Source organism: Perca fluviatilis, chromosome 17 (genome assembly GCF_010015445.1).
Source record: "Perca fluviatilis chromosome 17, GENO_Pfluv_1.0, whole genome shotgun sequence".
NCBI classification, from domain to species: domain Eukaryota; kingdom Metazoa; phylum Chordata; class Actinopteri; order Perciformes; family Percidae; genus Perca; species Perca fluviatilis.
In genome coordinates, this window is record NC_053128.1 from 23,789,176 (window position 1) to 23,815,296 (window position 26,121).

General features: G+C 44.5%; 1 protein-coding gene across 1 annotated transcript; it reads left to right on the forward strand.

Moving 5' to 3' along the window:
• The first annotated feature begins 706 nt into the window (after window positions 1-706).
• On the forward strand, window positions 707-24,555 carry notch1a (notch receptor 1a). Its single transcript, XM_039780131.1, has 34 exons — window positions 707-948; window positions 2,090-2,171; window positions 9,425-9,687; window positions 9,789-10,127; window positions 11,254-11,376; window positions 11,497-11,730; window positions 11,839-11,994; window positions 12,087-12,272; window positions 12,433-12,546; window positions 13,184-13,297; window positions 13,419-13,652; window positions 13,747-13,857; window positions 15,098-15,290; window positions 15,381-15,526; window positions 15,626-15,739; window positions 16,291-16,410; window positions 16,510-16,662; window positions 16,757-16,985; window positions 17,082-17,283; window positions 17,393-17,546; window positions 17,670-17,854; window positions 18,002-18,134; window positions 18,243-18,500; window positions 18,603-18,715; window positions 18,820-19,391; window positions 19,507-19,947; window positions 20,071-20,216; window positions 20,334-20,547; window positions 20,691-20,775; window positions 20,890-21,052; window positions 21,183-21,481; window positions 21,591-21,738; window positions 21,846-21,943; window positions 22,051-24,555. The coding sequence occupies exons 1-34, from the start codon at window positions 891-893 to the stop codon at window positions 23,299-23,301; spliced, it is 7,431 nt and encodes a 2,476-aa protein (XP_039636065.1). The 5' UTR covers window positions 707-890; the 3' UTR covers window positions 23,302-24,555.
• Window positions 24,556-26,121: the final 1,566 nt, after the last annotated feature.

Sequence of the window (26,121 nt, forward strand, 5' to 3'; positions counted from 1 at the left end):
AAGTAAAAGCCCTGCATTTACTCAAGTAAAAGTACTGAAGTATTATCAGCAAAATGTACTTAAGACCAATACTAATGCTTGATTGTGCAAGAACCATTTCATGTTAAGTTATGATTGAGCTCATTGAACTATATACTGTTGGGTAGTTTGTATAAAAAGATAATGATGTATAGGTTGATCATATTTTGTATGTATCTAAGCTGTCAAATAAATGCAAAAACGTTAAAATTACACTATTATCTTTGAATTGTTGAAGTAGCAACTCCACAATGTAAAAATATAATAATTACAAGTCCTGCATCGAAAATGTTAAGTAAACGTAGGCTACATAATTATGTATGATTCATGTAAAAGTACTCCACAAAGATAAATGGTAGCATTATTTATAACAGAGGCATTCATGTTTAAAACACATTTCTCTGCTGTATTTTATCATGGTGGAGCTACAGTTTAAAGTAGGCCTATGTCATATGGACAGGTACATTTATAACAATGTGTGTGTGTGTGTGTGTGTGTGTGTGTGTGTGTGTGTGTGTGTGTGTGTGTGTGTGTGTGTGTGTGTGTGTGTGTGTGTGTATGTGTGTGTGTGTGTGTGGGGAGAGAGAGAGAGAGCGGCTTTTATTTGGCCTGAGGAGGAGGAGGAGAGGGGGAGGAGGGAGGAGTGGGAGGAACTTGTAGAGTTGCCTGCAGATTTCATTGAGAACTCGGAAAGCACCAGGTTAACATCTATGAACTAACTCCTCTTGCAGACCTTTCCTCTCTCACTGTTGGATTTACCTTTTTTTCCACAAGGATATTTATTTCAAGCAAACACCTGGAGTGTCCCAAACTGTGGATCTATGCGAACCCTACGTGGGAGTCAACGGCATTTGTGAAGTTGAACAGGAGGAATGTATCGTTTCTTTGTGAAACTAACATTTCTGATTCCTGCAATCGTCATCTCACAAGGTAAAGAAAATCAGTAAAAGAATTGTTGCGGAGTGTGACGATACAGGCTGCGGAGAGCATGAAGGAAACCTCGAAGAAATCAAATTAGGTTGTTAAAGAAGTTAGTGAATGGTTAATAGCTGTATTTATTTGATCATTAACCTTACATTGGGGGTTTTATACAAGTATGAGCTGAAGACTAAAAACTGATGAAATCTAGGAAATACCGTAACAACTTTTATTGAGTTACTTTAAGAGCCTTTCTTGGTCGTGGGAATGAATTCACTACAAGTGCAGGAGCCAAATGCTGCGGTGTGATTGGCTGTTGTACGCTCGTGAAAGTTATTTCACACAAGTTAACTGTTTATTTTGTCTGCACAGGCAGTCATACCAGTGTTAATTGCTACTCTTAATGCAGTAAATAAGTTAAAAAAGAAACTTAGCCTTTCATAAAAAAAAAAGAACTTGACTACTACGTGAACCGAAACCCATGATTGTATTTGTAGTTTTGTCTCGCAACCAGATTTCATGGATTATACCTAAACAAAAATATTTGGATGTAGGTAGGTCTTAAATTGTTCTGAGAACCGGTTTTAAATAACATGGGGGATAATAGAAGCAGTGCGTGTGTTGGGGCCGGGAGACTCGGGGGGGGGGCACCTTTTGTCTGAATGTATGGGAGAGTGTTGTGAGTGCCGGGTGGAGGAGGTGCTGCTATTCCGTCTGCCGGTAAACAATGCCCGAGGAGAGTGTTTTATGGCTCGTGCTGGACTCTTGATTTCTTTTGTTCCGCATCTGAGCTCCGCAGCTGCTGCGCTTTCCCCGCAAAAGCGTGCGCTCCCCCCCCCCCACAAAAGCCGCGCACCACGCGCTCTGGCCTCACCGGTGTCCACAGCAGGCGTCCCAATTTCCCCCACGGGCAACTGTGTAACAAATCAATTAAAGATTAGGATGTAGACGTACATGTGTACAATACATTAAAATTCCTGTGAATAAAGATGTAGATTATTAAAAATCTCACTGATGAATAATTCCCACTAATAATTCCAACTCAACCTAATCCTTGTTAATCTTAACAGCTAGTTTAACAGTACATATTTCCCACATGCTGTTTGCCTTGTCAGCTCATTATGTGCTTTAATATTTTGTATATGCTCAACAGGTCTAAAATGCTCCCTGCCTACTGAATCATGCCTGAATGGAGGAAGATGTGAAGCCACCTCTAATGGAAATGGAGAATGCAAGTAAGTAACAAGAAAACCAAAAGGCAGGAAAGTGTGATGTAGCAGATGTTTCACTGCAGACTGCCACAAAGTATTAGCATTTCCTGTTATCTTTACCCGTTCTTTGTATGAAAGTTGTGCAGTCTTAGAAGTGCAGTGTAGTGTAATTTTGGTACTTGAAAGTGCTTTTTAATTGGAAAGAAAAAGGGGCCACATATTCCCCCTTTCATTCCAGCCTTTGATAGGTCCCTGTGCCCAGCAACCAGAGGCCCTTGAGTTTCTTCTGGGCTGGTGTGCTCCTGTACAGCTCCAGGAGCCACATCGCTCTGTGAGGCTGCACACATTCCCCAAAAAGAAAAGAGTTTAAGAAGTGAAGAAATAAAAAGAAAGTGCAGTACCAGAGAGGTTGGAGAAGAGTAGCTGGACAAAAGCCCCCCACCCCCCCATCTGTAGGCCTATTAATGAATGCAAGACCCCTTCACCAGCAAAGTGAGAGGACGCGTCCAGTCCTAAATCTTGTTTTTCTGCCTTTTCATGGGCGACAGCTGGGGCTCGCCCGCCGCCCGTCACCCATTGTCCTGCAGTCAGAATAATGCTGTGTGACTAATCTGAGTGGGGCTTCCCATCATGCCACAGTCACCCCAAACACCACAACACACACCAAACCTCTGCCATACCCCCTTCCAGCCACCCCCTCCAAAAGGCTTGTCTCCTGCTTTCTGAATGGACACACACCCCTCCACCCCCCACCTCACCCGCATTAGAAAGCCAGATGGCTGTGAAATGTAATTGGATTGGATGTCAAGAGAGTGAGATTAACTGGAATAAAGTGCAGAAATTTGAAGGCAAACAGGAAGGGAAGGCAGATTGTGGACTATTTGTTTAGGCTATGGATTGGTGTTAATAGTATGTGGGTGAGACACCTTAGACTTAGACTTAGACTTCTCTTTACTGATCCTTTTGGGATGACTCTCGCAAGGAAATTAGATTTCCGGCAGCAGATTTTAGCATTTTACAAAACACTCTTTAAATAGAAAAAAAATACAGTATAAGAATAACAATAAACTTTTAGCTAAATATTTTTACAAAAATAAACAAACAGTAAAACAACAATAAACTACACATAAATAAAGATAGATATATAGGACTGTTATTGGTATTGTGTTATTATACAGTTAATAAATAAATGACATTTAGCATAAATTAGCAGTTAAGAGCAGTTAGAGTGTCCAGGTATGTGTAGTGTGATTAGATTATTAATAATTTATTGCACAGTGTTCTGTTCTGTCCTCTTTAACCTATTTCCTCCTCCCCCCGAGTGAGGAGTTGTACAGTATGATGGCATGAGGGACAAAGGAGTTCTTGAGTCTGTTGGTCCTTCACTTTGGGAAGGAGCAGCCTTCCACTAAACAGGCTCCTCTGGTTGCTGATGACGGTGTGCAGGGGGTGGCTGGCATTGTCAGTAATGTCCAGCACCTGTCCAGTGTCCTCCTCTCTGCCACCGTCACCAGTGAGTCCACCTTCATGCCGACCACAGATCTGTTTGTGGTCGGCAAACAGATCACAAACAGAGTCCAGCCTGATCAGTTTATCCAGTCTGGAGGTGTCCTTCTTGGATATACCTGATATGCTAATATTCCCTTTAGCGTACCTACATGTATGTCTGTGTAAGCCTAATTCATGTTGAATGTTTTGCTAGAGGACAAAAGAGGATCTCAGTTTTAAGTTTTACTAATGAGGAGTTTTAAGATTTAACTCCTGAGGAGGAGAGACAGAAAAGAATGCAGAATTTATTTTATTGTGATTGCAAGTTGTGGCATCATCTGTAAAGAAGCTCAGGGGTGGCCTGATTTACCCTCAGGGGCATGTGGTCATGGCAGGCGCTTCTCTGGACTGTAGGGACAAGGGGGAGCTATTGAAGAGAAAAGCTGCATCAGCCCAGGGCCACCAACTCACAATATCTAATCTGCACACTCCCCACACACAGACCACCGCACGTGTGCACACAGAAACCCTCCACCCTCCTCCTCCACAAAGCTGTTATTGAGGTCGCCATCTCTGCTCAGTCCAATTAAAAACAGACAGGATAAGAGCATCACTTCACCCACCCACCCACCCACCCCTCGCTCTCTCTTCCTCCTTGCTTTTCCTCTCATTAATCATTCATCCCTGCCAAGCCAAGCAGCCATCAGGCTTGGGGTGAACTACGAGATTCAAGCCAGTGCTCAGGGGTCAGAGTGTGTAGCGTCTATATACCAAGGGGGCTTTCAATAACCATTGTCATCATCATCACCATTTAAATGTTGTGCAACATTAACTGGAAATTGTGTGGTGGCATGCGCCCCGTGACAGCATACGTGGAAATTCCACCTGGTTAAAAAGAAGAAGAGGCTGGCACTGTGATGACAATGTAAAAGCAATGCCACAAATTCAGACTAGTTTTTGTGAGGTAAAGATGTTTAGTTCCTGTCACACAAGAACAAACACAAAATGCTAAAATGCTTTAAACCCACATATGCAGTTCTTTAGTAACAGTTGAGTCATGTTGTATGATGGGGTTTTGTGCAGCATTGTCTAAACGCATGTGGTGACACAGATGTGAGTGGTACGTGGTGGATTTAAATCCTCTTTCAGCACAGTTCCCACGAGCTTGAGAAGAGAGTGAAATCACATGCTGGCATAGAGAACAAGGTTAGGCTTGATGTAACCTGTGGTAATCAGATGTCTTACGGATGGGTTTAGTGGGATTATTGTGTTGAGACAAAATTGGTATTCCATTACCCCGTCCTGCAGAAAGGATGTTTTCTGTCCTTCCTGGTTCTAAATATAGTCACTCTTAATTTAAAGCTTTTCAATGTGGATCGTTCCCAAAACAAAGGCAGGAACAATAGAAAATGTTAAGTCAAGAAAAAAGTCCGGCTGTCCGGCATCTTAGTTATAGAGACAGGTTGTAATGCCTTCATTTTGAACAACAACAAGAAAATCCTTGACAATCCTTGGCATAGACCATAGATGAGACCTCCGCTCTGCCTCTAGACAAACAGGGCATGTGAGGGGAGAAACACAGTATCAACAAACAAGTTCTAGCTCTCCATCTTTTTTAATCCTTAAAACTCGGATGGGGAAAAGAAATCGTGTTTGTTTGATTTAAAGAAATCATTGTTATTCTTATCTTCTTTTTATGTTAAAGAAAAAGCTTCAATACCAGAATAGGCTTCAATTTGGGGAAATCTGAATCAGACTTGAAAGTGTACTTTTAGTTTGTGGTGGTACTAGAAACACGGAAACAGCAACGAGACGCATAATGGGGAAGCACTCATGTCATGATTTAGTAAAGTAAAAGGTTATCTGAAGGTCTGGGGCTTCCTGTTTCCCATGCAGCTGTAGCCGTCTTGTTAAATAGGCAGCTTAAAAACATGTAAGGCCACAGCGTCGTGTGAGTCAAATTTAGTTTCCATTTGTGAGAGGGCACAGCGAGGTTGAAAGGTTGTTGCCCTTTGCACGACTGACTGACTGTTGATGCTGCTTTGCTGAAATAGACACTGTTTTGGTCTGAGGTGACTGTTAATAATAAACCCAGAAAACATCTCAACTGTCTCACTACATATCTCAAATACTGCAGAAGTCTGACAGAAATAGACTTGAGTCCGAAAATTGAAAGTCTGTGGTTGGTGTAGTCAGACCTCTCTGACCTTGCACAGAGCTGTCTGGTATTGCGTATTGATGATAAAATGTCTCACCCATAAAGACTGTCTAGAGGGAGCCCAGCACCACTAAAATGATGCTCCACTCTCCCTCAAGAAGGAATGTCGTTCTTCATTTGTCCTCCTATAGGATTACCAAGCAGGTCTCTGTTAAGGCTCAGCTCCATGTGGGCTTAAGCGAATCAGGTGCATTGCTGGGTCAAGTGTGCCTGTTGGTGCAGGGCTTTTATTGGGGTTTAAGCACCGATGCTGCCACTCCCCTAGTTGGGCCCATTCCCTAGATGCCAGGGCCCCCCGGATACAGCAGTGAATGAGATTGGTGGCACGCAGTGTTTAAACTTATATAGATTTTTAATTTCAGTCTTAAGAACAACCTCATAATGCTACTGTGGAAAATGTTTGATACATAAACAAATATTTCCCCATAGTGTTGGTAGGGCCTCAGAATAGACTGGTTAGTGATCCGGATCCTGCGAGTCTGGAGATCCTCAGAGCGGGGCGATCAAAGCTGTGCTGTCACAGCACATAGATAAGACGCTATTTGGCTCTAGTGGGTGCTGGAAGTTCACATGCACTAGCACAGGCTGTCAGATGTAGAAACACCCACTCCTCTGGCAGGTCAGTGTTGGACTATAGGGCGTGGGGCAATGAGGTAAATGGGTTAGAAGCATACGTGTATGTGCAGGCCTTCTTCCTTATCTGTGTTTTGATTATATCCATGAGAGAAAATGTTATCCGTTAAAATAGTTACCGGTAGTTGCCACTCATTATCCCTAATGTCATATATTACAAATTAGTATATTTGATACAAGAGACAAGAGAGACTGGGAAGAACTGGTCCCAGTTCAGCTTCAAACTGAGGTACTTTAGCAGATGTGTCACTAATAACAATTGTAAGAAGTGGAGTGGCAGGCAGGTGCTTTTCCTTGTTTGACTGTGAGCTGGGATGTCTCCAAGAATCTGCCACCAAGGTCTATCACTCAATCACACACAGTTGAAGTTATGACCCTGGTGTTGGCTAATTGGTATTTAGTGCATGAAAGTGAGTTGCAGTCATTAGTCAAGCAGATGCTCAGTTTTTGTCACTGTGGCTGACCCACATAAATCTTCCCACTTCACTCCTTTTAGAGTGAGACAGGAAATAGCCTTATCCCTATGAAGAATGAATTTTTTTTTCCTGTGACACTTGTTACTTGTTGAACCTATTTTGTTTTTGAAGATTTAACTTCACTAAGCCAACACAATATTTGAAATTCATATTTATTTATTTTTTAAATGTATACTGTTAAAAAAGTACAGCTTGAGAGACAGGAGAACCTTTAATAAGAATCCATTCACTAGCTTATATATATCCCGGTATATACAGCAATTATGCATGCCTTTATTTACATCTACATGATCTCCTACTGCAGTATAAAACCCACTAAACCTAGTAAAGTGCGGTGGGAGTTCAGAGCCTTCCAGGCCCAGTACATTCCTCATTTCCTCTAGCAGAGCTTCACTGTTCTGTTCTTGGTCTTACGTACAGATGTGGATTCCATGGGTCAGACCTTGGCTAATGATTAGACACATCCATTGGAACATCAGCTAACTAGACAAAATAGATGAGGAAGAAAGGGCAGAAACAAAGAGCCACTTAAAGAGAAAAGGGGAGCAGTGGGTGTTAAAGAGAGTGTGAAGTGAGAAGAGCGATAATGATGTTATACTTTCATAAACAACATGAAAGAAAAACCAAGAGAATACAACTCTAACTTACACACATAATTACTGTACGCCACCCTCAGCCACTTACATAACATCTTCCACAGCGGTGGTATTTCCAGCACACAGTGGGGCTGGTTTTGTGTCGTAGGATAAAGTCACTCCAGAGTGGCAGATGGTAGATCAGGCCCAGCGGGGAGAGGAGAGAGGGGGGGGAGAGAAGGCAAAGAGGCCGTCCCACAGTCACAAAAGTGTTTGGGGTCAGAGGTCGGGGAAGCATCTGCTCTGGCCTGAGGGGACATTGCATCGCTGGGAGAGACCTGTTGCCGTGGTGTGTGCTGCTTAGCTTTTCAGCGTGTGGGTGGATCTTTATCTCACACTGGACTGACTTCAGGACAAAGAGAATCTATTACAGTTAGTTAGCATGGGATGATACACACACACACACACACGTGTGTTTTCATGGTAAAGTGGAATGGGTAGCAAGGAAACTTCAAAGCCACACAAATACTTTTACAATCTTCTGCCAGTTGCAACTGTCTGGGCCCCCTGTGGGGCTCATGGCACTGTTAAAAACTCCCTGATTGGTCACACCTAAGTCAACAAGGGAGTCTTCGGCAGTCCCATGTGACATAAGGGTAACGCTGTAAAAAGCAAACTTCTGGGAGCTGTAAAAAGTCAACACATGAGAGAAACGAGAAGACAGAGCAATGAAAAGCCAAATGTGAGAAGCAGTGACAGGGAGAAGACTGAAGGGAAAGAAGATTCAGTATTAGTGTAGAAAAATGAATTCAAAAGAGGAACAGGTAAGGAAAAGAGGAAATTAAGAATAATAATGGTTAAGGGGAGGGGGGGGAGACAGAAGTTGCAACAGCTGACTTCACATGGGTTCTTTATGTCCCTGGAGAAGAGGTTGGCTTGTCAGCACCCCCATCTGACAAGGGGACAGAGGGGAGGGAGGGAGGAGGGATTTAAGGGGGGAGGAGGAGGAGTCCTGTCCAACAGCTGCCTTCATTAACATGCGCACCTGCTCCCTGTGGAGATACTCGGAGGCCAACAGATGCCCTCCCTTACACATTAACACTCACACGCCCACATGCACAACTACACACTCGCACACAAGCCCCAATTCAAACATAAACACTTTTTTGCTGACTTTAAATGCCCTTGCACGTGATAGGACTTCACTGTTAGGTACAAGCTGCATATCAGATTGTGTCTGAGCAGTTGGCAGTTTGGAAATCAATATCTGTGAATTACTTGTAATTCGTTTTTTGGTGTTGTGTGTGTGTGTGTGTGTGTGTGTGTGTGTGTTTGGGGGGGGGGGTGTATTATGTATTATTACCCAGACACTACAAAAGGGGAGGCCAGCCCTGTTCTTTGTCAAGCTTCTGTCCCGAGTTTCTATGTCTTCACTTCAGCCAGTTTGAACTATGACTGTTGCAGCATCCATCCTTAGTCTGGATGGAAGGGAAGCAGGGGCTTAGGTCCTGAATGCAGTGCTTCATATAGGACATCCAGAGCCGGCACAGTCCCCTTGATCTCTTTAGTCATTCAGGATGAGTGTGGACAGCTTGGGCGCGAAAGGTAGTTGGGAACGGGCTGCTACGGCTAGACTATTATTTAGTGGCGTCTGTTGTCCCAGCAGAATGTGTTTTCAAGGTTCTGAGGGAGTCTAATCCAGAGAGACACACTAGAACAACATGCCGTCCCAGTCCCGCTGCAGTGGGACTTTCCTAGGCGGGAAACTCTTAGTCTCTCTCCACTACTCCCTCTTCCCACCCTCCCCTTATTCCCCTTTTGTTTAGATAATTGCCCCCATGAATTAAACTAATCACCACTACTTCTCCCTTTACTGTCTACTCCCAGGTGTCCCAATGACTACGTAGGCAATCGTTGCCAGTATCCAAGCCCCTGCAGCCCTTCACCCTGCCGCAACGGTGGTGAATGCCGCGCTGTTTCCCATGGCAACACGTTTGATTTCCGCTGCGTGTGCCGCCTGGGTTTCATAGACCGGCTTTGCCTGACCCCCACCAACCATGCCTGCATGAGCTCCCCCTGTCGCAATGGAGGAACTTGTGATCTCATTACCCTCAACGCCTTCCGCTGCCGCTGCCCACCTGGGTGGTCAGGTATGTAGATATAATGTTATCATACACTTTTTTGTACTCTTTGTAATCATTTCCCCATGAACCATAATGATTAACAACTCTCTTGTTGTTTTGTATTCAAGGTAAAACCTGCCAGCTTGCCAACCCATGCGCGTCCAATCCATGCGCAAACGGTGGCCAGTGCTCAGCCTTCGAATCCACGTACATCTGCACCTGCCCACCCGCCTTCCACGGTCAAACTTGCAAGCAAGACGTCAACGAGTGCGCCCAGACTCCCTCTCTCTGTCTTAATGGTGGTGTGTGTGTGAACGAGGTGGGCTCATACAACTGCCGCTGTCCTCATGAGTACACTGGTCAACACTGTGAGACACCCTACATGCCATGCAGCCCTTCACCATGCCAAAATGGAGGCACCTGTGTGCAGAAGGGAGACACCACCTATGATTGCAGCTGCCTTCCAGGTAACACACAAACATACACATCTACAGATAAACAAGCGCATATAGTTTTTTTTTCTTTTGACATATGGAGTTGCATATGGCTAGTGTAGCAACAAAACGTACACTTTTGTTTTCCTATTACATCAGTTGACCTAAAAACCAACCTGTTGTTGTAGTAAAATCTGATTAAGTGGAATGAGTAGACTCTGGCTACCTCCCTCTCTGCCAGCCTCCACTGGCAGGATGCACTCACACAGACGTTTCCTACTGATAATCACCAGCAAGCCCCCACAACACCAGGGGTACACACATGGGCCTACACATAATACGTATAGATATACACACCCTATTCATGAGGTCACACACACACACACACACACACACACACACACACACACACACACACACACACACACACACACACACACACACACACACACACACTCACACACAGAAATATCTTGTTTTTCAGTTAAATGCAGCCAGTCTGTTTGGCGTCTTTATTGTGTTGGCACACAAAGCCGTTGCAGAGTTGTGTAAAGCTCTGGTTAGTTTTGAGCAATTGTGGTTACTGCTGTTAGAGGCAGGACTGCAGCTGTGAAGAATTTTTCCTCTCCATAACACATCGTAACTAAGAACACATCTATTTCTCTGAAAGGTTCAACATGTGGTCATCGTGTAAGCTTTTAGCTGTCTGTGTTGTTGTCTGACTGAGTGCTTATGGTCAGCACAGAGCAAGTTGTTTAGATATGCAGATCAATGAGGGATATTGTGTGTTAAAGTTTAACCCATGCTGTGTGGCTCTCGTGGGTGTCCGTGCTGGAATGCGGCTAGATAGTGAAGCTGCACGAGCACCTGCAGAGCTGCGGGTTGATTGTTAATCAGACTATCGTGGCTATAAAACACCCACTCAAACCTTTGATGTTTGACGAAGACACAAGTTGCTCTGTCATCTATAGGGCATTAAAACAATCTGCCACGAGGATATAGATAGCTTATCTTTCTCTTGAGTGCCCAGTTATAACGAGAGGAAGAAAGGGTCTTATTATTAACTAAAAGCAAATGTTGCTAAATCTTTTTCTATATCTTTGTTACTCCCCACTTTTTCACATTGTATTTCTTTTTGTCTTGGTCTCTCCCTGTTCAGGCTTCACAGGTCAGCACTGTGAGCATAACATCGATGACTGTCCCGGCCACAACTGCCAGAATGGTGGTATGTGTGTGGATGGTGTGAACACCTACAACTGCCGGTGCCCACCTCATTACACAGGTGATCTTTTGCTTTGAGACAGATTTTTTTTTCTAACTTTAAAATGAAATCAGAAAATTCCAAAGATAGCACGTATAAACTTTGCCTCACACTGCTATTTTGCTTTATAAACTCTTTCAGGTCAATACTGCACAGAAAATGTGGACGAGTGTGAGTTGATGCCCAACGCATGCCAGAATGGAGGGACGTGCCATGACACTCACGGCAGCTACCACTGCGTCTGCGTCAACGGATGGACCGGTGACGACTGCAGCGAGAACATTGACGACTGCGCCAGCGCGGCTTGTTACCACGGCGCTACCTGCCACGACCGCGTAGCCTCCTTTTTCTGCGAGTGTCCTCATGGGCGCACAGGTACACCTATCTGTGGCTGTTCCAGACATACTGTACACACGGATCTTAATAAAGTGAATACATGTAATGATACAGTTTGATGAAATATGTTCTTGTGGTGCTCCCCAGGTTTGCTGTGCCACCTTGATGACGCCTGCATCAGCAATCCGTGTCAAAAAGGTTCCAACTGTGACACCAACCCAGTCAACGGCATGGCGATCTGCACCTGTCCCCCAGGTTATACTGGGTCAGCCTGCAACCTGGACATTGACGAATGCTCCCTCGGTAAGTTAAAAAGTTTTCTTCTGGTATAGTTTGGAAATTATTATGCATAAATGACCACATATGCATAACAACTTGTATCTCAAATGTTGTAGGTGCCAACCCTTGTGAACACGGTGGCCGCTGCCTCAACACCAAAGGCTCTTTCCAGTGCAAGTGTCTTCAAGGATATGAAGGACCTCGTTGCGAGATGGATGTCAATGAATGCATGTCTAATCCTTGCCACAATGACGCCACCTGCCTGGATCAGATTGGAGGGTTTCACTGCATTTGTATGCCAGGTAAGAGCATCGGTTTATATTGCATGAGGGAAAGGGGAAAAGGTAAATGCAGGGATCTTCGTAATTTTGGACCATTATTAAACCCTGGGGCATTGACTAGGGTAAGGGTACTTGATTTGGTCAATAACTCTTTTCTCCTCATGTGTCTGTACGCTTTCAGGATATGAGGGTGTGTTCTGCCACATGAACACAGATGAGTGTGCCAGCCAACCTTGTCTCAACAATGGCAAGTGCATCGACAAAATCAACTCCTTCCACTGCGAGTGCTCAAAAGGTGAGAAATGAGCAGTGAATGTGAAAGACGATAGAGTTAATTGAGTAAAATAAATAGGCTCTTGGATCCTTTTGGTGTCTTTTTGGTCAGGCAATGGGAGCAGGTTAGAGGCTATAAAAGAGTGGATCATTAACTTAGCTGAGTATAACTCGTTATATTTGGTTTACAGATCAAATGGAAATTATTAACTTTCTCTAATCGTTTCACTGGAGGGGTTTCGGGTAAACAGGACATAGGGGATCAGGTTGCAGGAACATTAGCATATTTGGCGGGCATGAGAGTTTGTGTTAGAGCTTAGCGCCAAAATTGGGGGAGGGCAGGGATTGGTTTATGGCCGGGGAGCTGGAGGCCATTGTGTAGTGGTTTGAAAGAAAGATTTCACTGCACAGTAAGAGCCGAGGAGGGGTGGGGGTGGGGGGTGGAAGTAGTGTTGTGGAATGGTTCGTTAGGACCTTCAGTGTCCTGCAGACCTACATCAGATGCAAATTAGTTGTTTTTTCTGTCTCACTATTCTCGCATTATGCACACTGAAGTCATGATATACAGAATATATAACTAGCTAAATTATTTTTGGCATAATTTCGTACAATCATTTCAAGAAAAGTTAAATTCTGTATTTTGTTCAATGAATATGCAGGTTTTTCGGGGAGTCTGTGTCAGGTGGACATTGACGAGTGTGCCAGCACCCCCTGCAAGAATGGAGCTAAATGTACCGATGGTCCCAACAAGTACACCTGCGAATGTGCTGAAGGTAAACCAAACAATTATTTTTTTTCGGAATTGTCTTGAAAATGTCTTCCACTTTTTTTTTTTCTCTCCAAATGAACATTGCCATTAATCTTTTAAATACTTACTCTTTTTTTCCTGTCCAGGTTACACAGGACAGCACTGTGAGACTGACATCAATGAGTGCTACTCTGACCCCTGCCACTATGGCACCTGCAAGGATGGTCTAGCCTCCTTCACCTGCTACTGCCGCCCCGGCTACACTGGCCGCTTGTGTGAGACTAACATCAATGAGTGTCTTAGCCAGCCCTGCAAGAACGGTGGCACTTGCCAGGACAGGGAAAACACATATATTTGTGCTTGCCCTAAAGGCACTGCAGGTAAGACATTAGACATCAACATTCAATAGATTCCTGCAGCTAAAATGTTGAGCTTTTCCTCATATCATTTGCTTACATTTGTTCCAATTGACAGGTTTCAATTGTGAGGTGAACCTGGACGACTGTAAGAGCAAACCCTGCGACTACGGGAGGTGCATCGACAAAATCAACGGCTACGAGTGTGCATGTGAGCCTGGCTACACAGGTGAGCACTGGGTGGAGTTTACAGATGCAGGGGGGGTGGTCCCCTGAGCTTTGGGAGGGGCAGGTAGGACAGGTGGCTGGCGGGTCCACTCCTGCGGAACAATGGTGTTGGATTGCCTGTGTGGGATGGCGGGGGGGGCAGAGAAAGGAACACAGTCCCCAACCTGATACACACACAAAGCGCTAACTTTGTTTGCCATTTGAAAAGGTTGTGACGTTGCGCCTGGAAGAAGTCTGTAAGGTGATACTTTAAAAGGAAAAGAGCCTGGCCTTTAATCACATATCTGATGTTTAGTAGTGTGTAACTGCATGACAAAACCCCAAAATATCTCAGATTAAAGTGTTTTCACCTCACTAACTTCACTGACACATGTCCACCTGTAATATACCAGTATATAAAGCTTCAGTGAAAAAGTCTAAGCTCAACAAATAGACCCCTCTTCCTCCCTTTCAAGGCCCAACAGAGCCGGTTCTGACTGGTAGTGGCTGTGTGATTATGCTAGAAAGGGGCCAGGGAGGAACAAGTGTGTGTGTGCAGGCTTCTGTGCATCCCTCCTCCTCTTCCTCCCCTCCATCTTTTTGTGCTGACGGGGTGAGTGTGGAGGGCATGGCGGGACTGAGACACAGAGGGACAGAGGACTATTGTAACTGAAGATCAGGCAGTTGGGCCCTCCCTTCCTGATTGATGAAGAGCAGAGGAGGAGGGAGCTGGTTGGGGATCAGAGGGGGGTTTAATTGTTACTCGGCCGCGTGTGAAATGGGTCTGGCCTTCTGTCCCCTGTAAACAGCCCTGGGTGAGGTTAGTTCTCCCTGGATGGGGGGTGGTGTGTGTGTGAATAGGGAGATGAGATCCCCCCCCCACACCTCCTGGCAGCACCTCCCCCAATCAGATCCAGCTGAAACCCTCCTTCTGCCTATTCAACAGGGCCCCATTTAATCAATGGAGGAGAGGCAAACGGGCCTCCAGGGGCCGCCAGGCTAGGCCCACATTGGAGCTGCTACAGCTTCTGCCTGTTGAATGTTTAGGGAGTCTTTAGTGTTAGCTCTCTCTATTGTCCAAAAGCCACCCAGTGCACCTTAGCTAGCAGCTTGTAAAGGCTCAAAGAATTTCACACCCAAGACCAAAGTGTCCAGCTGTTGGACATTTATAATGCCCCACAGTGTAGGTATTTTATCAATTCACATCTTACATAAACAATATATGCTGCATTGTCCTAAAATCATATCTTATTGTCTTTTAGGATCAATGTGTAACATTAACATTGATGAGTGTGCCATAAACCCCTGTCACAACGGGGGTACATGCATCGATGGCATCAACAGCTTTACCTGCCTGTGCCCAGAGGGCTACAACGACGCCACCTGTTTATCTCAGGTGGATGAGTGTGGCAGCAACCCCTGCATCCATGGCCGTTGCCAGGACCTCATCAATGGGTGAGCATAGATAAATGGCACAAATACATTTCCTTAAATAAATAAATAAAATAAAAACAGCACTGACTTGACAATTTCTTTGCATTTAAGCTACAAATGTACCTGTGACTCCGGCTGGAGCGGCCCCAACTGTGACATCAATAATAACGAGTGTGAGTCCAACCCGTGCATGAATGGGGGAACCTGCAAGGACATGACCAGCGGATACCACTGCACATGCAGAGCCGGATTTACTGGTCAGTTATAACCATGACTTCCTTTGCTCATTGAGACTGAGTGTGTGCCCTGTTAGGCTATATCTAACTCATTGGTGCCCTCTAATCCTGCCACTGTAGGACCTAACTGCCAAACTAACATCAACGAGTGTGCCTCCAACCCCTGCCTCAACCAGGGTACCTGCATCGATGATGTGGCTGGATACAAGTGCAACTGTTTGCTGCCTTACACTGGTACGACATGCAGCTGTTTATTTTTCACACTAATACCTGGGTTGTTTGTTTAATTTAGTTAGCTGTTTGTACAGGTCTGAAAATGTAAAGACAATCTTCCGCTTTCCACACAGAAGGCCTATCCAGTCCTATCTTATGTTGTTTTAGAAAACACCATGTCTGTTTTTCTGTGTGGAAAGATCTGCCTGTCTGCTTTGCAGGGATAACAGTATGTGTGTGTGTTTTGGAATAACATGCCACAGCAGCTAATATAAGCCGGAGCCTGCTCCAAGCCCTATTCCCACTTCCGCCACGTCCTGTTTCCTGTCTGTGATCACACAATAGCAGGAAACAGGAAGGCCCTTCCTGTTTAGCTAACTCGTCATGGAAATGGATAAGGAAGTGGGATAGAAACTGGGATTTAGAATTAATGTCCCTCTTCGAAAACAAATCTTTTGCAGATAAATTAAACCTACATTTTATGACTTGGTGTTCGATATTAAAGTCTGAAACCGTTGCTCCATGTTACCAGTGCAATTCAAGCACTGATGTTTTCTTTTATCTGTTACTAGGTGAAAATTGTGAGATCCTGCTGGCGCCCTGCAGCCCCAGACCCTGTAAAAATGGTGGAGTGTGTAAGGAGGCTGAAGACTACCAGAGCTTCTCCTGCATCTGCCCTGAAGGATGGCAAGGTGTCTATCCATCTATCCATTTCTACCTGTCCAATAATCTATCCATCCACTGGACAATGTGATAAACTTTTCTTCAAATATCTTTCTCTTCCCCTCAAGGTCAAACTTGTGAGATCGATATCAACGAATGTGTGAAGAACCCATGTCGCAATGGTGCTATATGCCAAAACACTATGGGTGGCTACCAGTGCAAGTGTCAACCAGGTTACACTGGCCAGAAGTGTGAGACCGACACCGATGACTGCAAACCAAGTAAGGAACAGATTATGACCATTAGAAGTTCTCATCTTGTCTACGATTCAGAGCGAGAAAATGGTTATTTTATTTCCTCTTTTCTGTGTTTCAGATCCCTGCAGTAACGGTGGTCTGTGCCGCGATAGCATCGACACTTTCACGTGTACCTGTCTGCCCGGGTTTCGTGGCAGCAGATGCGAGCAGGACATTAATGAGTGTGAGAGTAACCCATGTAGGAATGGCGCCAATTGCACCGATTGTGTCAACAGCTACACCTGCACCTGCCCGCCTGGCTTCAGTGGCATCAACTGTGAGATCAACACCAATGACTGCACCGACAGGTAGCTCGCCTTGTCAAAATGTTGTTTTAACTTATTTCCCTGCCCAAAGCAAGTCTAATAAGGTTTTAACCTTTTAATTTCCTTGTGTCCCTCCAGCTCTTGCTTCAATGGTGGCACTTGTGTGGATGGAATTAATGCGTTCACCTGCCTGTGTCTACCTGGATTCACTGGCAGCTACTGCCAATATGATATCAATGAGTGTGACTCCAAACCGTGTCTCAATGGAGGATCTTGTCTTGACAGTTATGGGACGTACAAGTGTACCTGTCCTCATGGCTACACAGGAGTCAATTGTCAGGTAGAAATCATCTTTTGTCAGGCTATTTGTGTAGGCACTGTGGTGGTTCCATGCATTGCCTCCATTTATACAGTTTATTAAGTATTTTCTGCCTTTGTTTTCCTGTTAGAATCTTGTGCGCTGGTGTGATTCATCCCCCTGTAAAAATAGAGGTTCGTGCTGGCAACAGGGAGCCTCTTACACCTGCCAGTGTCAGACTGGATGGACTGGTCTCTATTGTGACATCCCCAGTGTTTCCTGTGAGGTCGCAGCCCAACAGCAAGGTACGATAGCCAGCTAAAAGTCATTTTCCATCATGTGATATGGATTTTTATGTTACAAGTGTTGAATCTACAAGACCTGTGTATGATTTGTGCATTCTGTAACTCCTTCCTCGTTGATTTCAGGGGTGGAGGTGGTTCACCTGTGCAGGAACTCAGGCCAGTGTCTGGATGCTGGGAGCACACATTACTGCCGATGCCAGGCCGGCTACACCGGGAGTTACTGCCAGGAACAAGTGGACGAGTGCTCACCCAATCCTTGCCAGAACGGAGCCGCCTGTACTGATTATCTGGGTGGCTACAGCTGTGAGGTAGGTTGATTTGGATTGGAATGAAATAAATAACATGGAAATCTACAAATATAATGAGATTATTGGACAGTTGAGAGTTACTGTACAAAATGTGATAGTAACAAATACATAATAATTCCTATAATGATTTTCTTTTTTCTCCGTCAGTGTGTCCCTGGCTACCACGGTGTAAACTGCTCCAAAGAGATCAATGAATGTCAGTCACAGCCCTGTCAGAATGGAGGCACATGCATCGACCTCATCAACACATATAAGTGCTCCTGTCCCAGAGGAACACAAGGTATACACCTACATAGCACATTCAAAGTCTGACATTGTCAAAAAATCAACTTGACAAGAAAAATGAGAATTCAAATATTTTCTAACGCAACATTTCTGTCCCCTGTAGGTGTCCACTGTGAGATTAATTTGGATGACTGCATCCCCTCCAGCGACCCACTAACCAACGAGCCAAAGTGCTTCAACAACGGCAAGTGTGTAGACCGCATTGGAAGTTACCAGTGTGTGTGTCCAGCAGGCTACGTAGGAGAGCGCTGTGAAGGTGACGTCAACGAGTGTTTGTCAGACCCCTGTGACCCCAGAGGGTCCTACAACTGCATTCAGCTCACCAACAGCTACCGTTGCGAATGCCGCACTGGATATACAGGTACCGATGTGCACCAGCAGCATGTAACAAGACTGCAGTACCCCTGTGTCTGCAGTGTCTGAATGGTGTACAGATGGTAACACGTTTGCTTATGTTTTCCAGGTCAACGTTGTGACAAAGTGTTTGATGGCTGTAAAGGAAGACCCTGCAGAAACGGAGGATCGTGTGCTGTTGCTAGTAACACACCTCATGGTTTCATCTGCAAATGTCCACCTGTGAGTACAGCTGTGTGATCCACTTATAGCATTGCCTCTTGAAAGATACTTTTGCTATCCTCAAGTATACCACAAAGATTATAACCTCATTTCTGTCCCTCTAGGGCTTCACCGGCTCTTCTTGCGAGTATGATTCTCGCTCTTGCGGGAGTCTGAATTGCAGGAATGGAGGTACATGTGTGTCAGGCCACCTAGGCCCACGCTGCCTGTGTCCACCAACCTTCACTGGGCCTGAGTGCCAGACCCCCACTGACAGCCTCTGCATCTCCAACCCCTGCTACAACGGTGGCACGTGCCAGATCACCCCAGACGTGCCTTTCTTCCAGTGCAGCTGCCCCAGCAATTTCAACGGCCTGCTGTGCCACATCCTGGACTATTCGTTTGTTGGAGGTTTTGGCGGGGACATCACCCCGCCTCCGGAAGTGGAGGTGAGCTGCGAGATTCCTCAGTGTGACGAGTGGGCGGGCAACCATATCTGCGACTCGCTGTGCAACAACCATGCCTGTGGCTGGGATGGAGGAGACTGCTCACTTAATTTTGATGACCCGTGGCAAAACTGCTCTGCGGCCTTGCAGTGCTGGCGCTACTTTAACGATGGGAAGTGTGATGGCCAGTGCAACAGCCCTGGGTGTCTCTATGATGGCTTTGATTGTCAGGGACAGGAAGGACAATGCAAGTAAGTCTTGAAAACACAGATATTTTGTGGATTTGTCATAGAGTTGTCTTACTTATTATTTATTTTATATATGTGTATGTCAGAATGCTAACCCAATCTCTTACTTTTCTTCCAGTCCGCTGTATGACCAGTACTGTAAAGACCACTATGCCGACGGTCACTGTGACCAGGGCTGCAACAATGCCGAATGTGAATGGGATGGCCTGGACTGCGCCAACAACATGCCAGAGAAGCTGGCAGACGGGCACTTAGTTCTGGTGGTCCATATCCCCCCCGAACAGCTTAAAAATCGTTCTTCAGCCTTCCTCAGAGAGCTCAGCAGTGTTCTCCACACCAATGTGGTGTTCCGCCGTGACGCCAAAGGAGAACCAATGATCTTCCCTTACTATGGCAACGAACAGGACCTCGTTAAACATAACGTGCTGAAGCGCTCCACAGATGGTTGGCCCGAGTGGGCTTCAATGCCAGCCAATGTTTTGGATCAAGTGAAGGAAAGCGTGTCTGCCATGGTTAGCCCTCGAAAACGCAGAGAGCTCGATCCTGTGCAAGTCAAAGGGTAGGCACCACATAAAAGTCACAATTTTTCATGTGTTTTCATTAGCAGAACATATCTATAATGACTTGTATTTGGATCACAGAAGTGTTGAATATGAATGTTTGCATCCATTTCTGCTCGTAGGTCTGTGGTGTACCTGGAGATTGACAACCGTCAGTGTTACCAGCAGTCTAGTGAATGCTTCCAGAGCGCCACAGATGTAGCTGCGTTCCTTGGAGCACTGGCCACCAGCGGGAATCTCAATGTTCCCTATATTGAAGCTGTCACCAGTATGTAACTCATCTCCAGCCTTTCGTATATATATTCAATGTGTTATATTAAAAACACTTAATTACTTACAAGTGGAAATTGTAAATAACACACGATGACTTTGACTATCTTTCCAGGTGTGAGACCTACTCCCTCCAGTTCAGAGCTCTACCCCATGTACATAGTCTTCTTCGGCTTGGCTGCTTTGGGTTTCATCTGCCTTGGTGTTCTGGTGTCCCGTAAGAGGCGACGAGAGCACGGCCAGCTCTGGTTTCCTGAGGGATTCAAAACGTCGGAGCCCAGCAAAAAGAAACGCAGAGAGCCACTGGGAGAGGATTCTGTTGGATTGAGGTAAGGAGATTTTGAAAATGGAATATGAAGGCAGAAAAACTTTACCTGCAGCTAGGTGTTTTCTTAGCCTTGACTGTCAGCAGCATACTTTATCATGTGTCTTTTGTATTTGATGTAATGTAACTACTCTAACATGCTTCCAGGCCCATGAAAAACTCAGACATCAATCTTATGGATGACAATCAAAATGAATGGGATGATGAGGATCCAGACTGCAGGCGCTTCAGGGTAAGAAAAAAGTCTACTTGTCTAAATAAGCTATGCTTTACCAAACTGTGTATTCTCAACCCTTTTCATGTGTGCTACCAATGCTGACGTTGTGACGATTGGTGTGTCTTTCAGTTTGAGGAGCAGGCCATGTTGGATTTAAGTGACCGTACTGACCACAGGAAATGGACACAGCAGCATCTGGATGCAGCTGACCTGCGTATTGCGTCCATTGCTCCTACCCCTCCTCAGGGAGAGATAGAGAATGACTGCATGGATGTGAATGTCAGAGGACCAGGTGTGTACACTGGTTATTGGATGATTTACAGAATATCATGAAAACCCCTTGAAAGATGTTGTAGTCTTCTGTGAACAATGACAGACAAGTGCCTGGGAACTCATTATAATCCTCTCCCTTCCTCTTTCAGATGGTTTCACTCCCCTGATGATCGCCTCCTGCAGCGGTGGAGGACTGGAGACTGGTACCAGTGAAGAGGAAGAGGATCCCTCAGCAGAAATTATCTCTGACTTCATTTACCAAGGCGCCAACCTCCACAACCAGACTGACCGCACAGGCGAGACTGCCCTCCACCTGGCGGCTCGCTACGCCCGCTCTGATGCTGCCAAACGCCTCCTGGAGTCCAGCGCCGATGCCAACGTTCAGGACAACATGGGCCGCACTCCGCTTCACGCTGCTGTGGCTGCAGATGCACAGGGAGTGTTCCAGGTAGCCTCTTCCTCCACAGGAGTCTCATGTCTCTCCTGGCTTTGATTTCTCATAAAGGTTTGTCCAGCATCTTAAAAGCACCTAACTAAACAAGTCTGTATCCTTGCAGATTTTAATCCGAAACCGCGCCACTGATCTTGACGCCCGCATGCACGACGGAACAACACCGCTGATTCTAGCAGCCCGATTGGCGGTTGAGGGCATGGTGGAAGAGCTTATCAACTGCCACGCTGATGCTAACGCCACCGATGATTCTGGTAGCTAACGTTTTATCAACATATCATCTCAACAGTCCATAAAGATCCCTCCCAGTGTGCTGAGCTGTTATCATAATCAACCCTCACCCTTTTTACTCTCCCTGCAGGTAAATCTGCTCTTCACTGGGCCGCGGCTGTAAACAATGTGGAGGCAGCAATGGTGCTGCTAAAAAATGGTGCCAACAAAGACATGCAAGATAACAAGGTATGTGAAATGATGTGACTATGATCGAGCTATTTGACAAGTATTAACAGCGTTACAGTCACAGTAGTATACATAGTGTATTAACTTTTTTTTTTTTTTTTTTTAAGGAGGAAACACCAATCTTCCTTGCAGCCCGTGAAGGCAGTTTTGAGACAGCTAAGGTTCTTCTGGAACACTTTGCCAATCGTGAGATCACCGACCATCTTGACCAGCTGCCCAGAGATATTGCCCAGGAACGCATGCACTATGACATCGTCCGCCTTCTGGATGAGTACAATTTGGTTAGGAGTCCCGGGCTTCACAGCGGCCCCCTAAGCACCTCAAGCCTATCCCCACCTCTCTGCTCCCCCAATGACTACCTTAGCAACCTCAAGCCCACCCTGTCTGTCAAAAAGGTTCGAAAACTTAGCGCCGGTGGAAAAGGAGGGAAGGATGGGGGCAAAGATAATAGAATGAAGAAGAAAAAGTCGCTGGATGGGAAGGGCAACTTGCTGGACACGTCAGCTGTCCTCTCCCCGGTTGATTCCCTTGAGTCTCCGCATGGCTACCTGTCTGATGTGGCCTCTCCTCCCATGACGTCACCCTTCCAGCAGTCCCCACCTATGTCTCTAAATCACCTACAAGGCAATGGAGACCACATGGGCCAGATGAGCATGGGTAAGGATATGGGCTGTATGTCTTTTGACCCTCACCCACTCCGTCTCTCCCACATGCCTGTGTCCAGCCCCAGTAGTCAGGGCACAACATCCATAGGTGGCAACAGAGGAGGCCAGGTTGACTGGATCTCCAGGATGCACCCAGGTGTCGGCCAGCAAGGAGGCTTTACCCAGGCACCACCAATATCCCACAACATGATGGGTGCTCTGCATGGCGTCAGCACTGCCACTCTGTCTCAGATCATGGGCTACCAGAATCTGCAGACCAGCCACCTCGGCTCTGCACACATGATGCAGCAGGCTCACTCGCGGCAGCTCCAGCACCAAAACTCCAACTCCACCACAGCTGGCCAGTCCCTCAACCAGAGCTTCCCAAACGTTGAGCTGAACGGCTCCGACATGCAGCAAAACAACGGCCACTCTATGCCAATCCACACCGTAATGCCCCAGGAGACGCAGATCCTTGGCAACCAATTTCTCACCCCTCCCTCCCAGCACAGCTACTCTAGCCCCATGGACAACACACCTAACCACCAGCTACAGGTGCCTGACCACCCGTTTCTAACTCCCTCCCCCGGCTCCCCTGACCAATGGTCCAGCTCGTCCCCACATTCCAACATGTCCGATTGGTCGGAAGGCATCTCCAGCCCGCCTACAAGTATCCATTCACAGATGAATCTGATTCCAGACCAGTTTAAGTAGAGACTTGTAAAATGGACAAAACCTTTTAGTGGAAAAAAGATATATACAAATTTCATACAGAAAGAGAGTGACAAACCTGTCTCAAGACTAAAGATGCTCCTTTTATATTATCTGTTTTTATACTAACGATAAGAACCGTTTTAGTCATTTTGTATTTATTTATGTACTTTTTTTGACCTGAACTATAAAGAAGATGCTTTTATATTTATGTTTTTTTTTATTTTTTGGTTCTGTTATGTATGGGAAGATTAGAAACTGTTTAAAAGGAGTGTATATGGGAACAAAAAACTCCAAGATGTGTACACTGGCTATTTATTTGTGTCTTGTGTTGCTATATTCACTGGATTTATTTTAATCTTTTGGTCTTTACAAATTTTTATTTTTGGGATTTGCATTGCATTATGCTTGTACAGATTTTTTTTCAACTTTTATAGATTATTTTAAAAATTTTCAGTATTAATTAATTATATTTTTAACCTCCTTTGTCTTTTTAAATGACAGGTTTTGTTACTGAACTACATTTCACTAAGTCTTATCACTGAGTCTGTTAGATGATGATCAAATACATATATATATGAAGTGTCACCTTTCATGATGTTACCTGCTATACTGTCTTTTGTGTCAAACTAATAGAGAGAGTAACTAAGAGGTAACAGAGACCTTAAAGCACAGAACAAATATCCCTTATGAGTTGAGAGATTCTTTTCAAAATGAGTGGAAAATGCATCTAAATTAACCTGAACCTATTTTTTATTGAATAATGGTCTTGGCCGGTGCTGAGTAATTGATTTGTCATTACTTTATTTTATTTTATCCCAAATCAGGGATTATGGTTACCATGTTTAACCTTTCAAGTGTTAAATTGCAGACCTGTTGTAGAAAAGTTGAAATGTTACATTCACCACAGTTTAAAATAGTGCCAGTGTGATTTTTGTTTTTCCTAAGAAAAAAAAACATATTTGTGAGATTTCTTGTAAAAAACAATGTCTTTGAGGTGGAAGACATAGCATTGTTTGTGAAAGAAATGGGGACCTTTGTTTGTGTGTTTAACGACATTGCCTGCACTTTGTGTGGTTTAAGGTGTCTAAATGTCATGTTTTATAAACTAATTCAGAGATAAAAGATGTTTTTAAGAAAAGATGTAATTCAAAATCAACGTTCATGCAAAGTTGTAGTTTGCAAAGAAGTATCTCCTGATTAAAAATGTTTTGTAAAAATGGTCTTGATTCAATAAAAGCTGCTGTTAAGCATTAAGATATGGCTTCCTTTCTTGTTTTCTTTTCTGAAATATTATGTGACTGACAGTATAGCCACCTGATCTGTAGTTCCTCAAACGGAATGCATCATCTGTAAATATGAGACGTCACAGAATTCACCCTATAACCACTGGCGTTGGTGTCTGTTGCCCTCTGGTGGTGATAGCCTGATAGTACCACAATGGCTCAACATCACTGCTGTTGCTGAAAATAATTCATTTCAGCTACATTTTTGGATTTGAATACATGTGTGGATACCACTAGAAAACATTTACCAGTAACAGGCTGTTCATGTCATTGTTTGCCTGCATAATATACCTGTTGTGTTTCACCTTGTGTAAAAACTTCAACGGTTTAAGGCAACGGGTTTCCACCCAAATTTCTAGTAAAGTCAACTAATTCGGGATAACAGTATATTGTTTAGGTTACCTGGGATAGCTCCTGTATATGCATTTCATATTTATGTGGGGTTGACCAAATAATAAGTGACATCTCATTCATCACTTAAACATACCATAGATTAAGACTTTTTAGTTAACAGTGTTTTCAGCCGAGAAAGGACTTTTGTTGGTGGTGGATGTAATTAGTTTTATGTATAACATCTGTTTATATTAAATATCCCATCCACAGATTTTCTGGAGGACTTCCATGTCCCTTCAATATGGATAAGACAGTCTCAATCTGTTTATGTTATATTACATTCTTATTATTTGTAATATCAGTATTACAGTAGTTATTGATTGATGAGCATTGCAGCAGGCTGTGTATCAATGGGCCGCTGTCCTTGGTACTGACCAGAAGACTCTTTTCTTTCTCATTCTTTATTTTTTTTTATCCCCATTAGCTGCCACTAGGTAATAGTGCAGTTACCTTTCCCCAGGTCCACATAGGATATTTTAAGTATTATGCTTTTCTGGATACTTTTAATGCGAAAGTGTGTGTGTGTGTGTGTGTGTGTGTGTGTGTGTGTGTGTGTGTGTGTGTGTGTGTGTGTGTGTGTGTGTGTGTGTGTGTGTGTGTGTGTGTGTTTGTTGATTACCCTTCACAACAAAGCAAAAGGGAAACTCCACACAATTTTTTTTTTTAAATGTTAAAGTAAGTTTTAAGTATATGTTCTTGTATTTATTGTATAGGTATACTGTTGCTTGTCGTACAGTAGTACAGATGCAGTAGCTGTATTTCGGTGGGGAAATTTTTGGGGGAAGGAAAACTTTTATTTGGAAACATGCCATTATGAAATTTAACAGACATACAAATTAACATTTCTATAATGAAAAAAAAGACTGTCATGATACAACTCATTATAATGAGTCGTTTGAGTCACTAAATAATGAATCGGTTCTTTAATCTTGCATCTATTTATTCATATTTATTTCATAGCGCCTTCTTTATTTATTTGATATTAAAGCCTTTTGGGGCTCCATATCCCTCAACTTTATGGAAGCACAATACTCAGTAGGCTATCTGGAGTACTCCTTATAGCCAGTATTGCAGTATCACACACAGATAGTCAGATCAATACCAGCGCTCTGTGTCGCTGCACAGACCTACAGCGCCCTCAGCA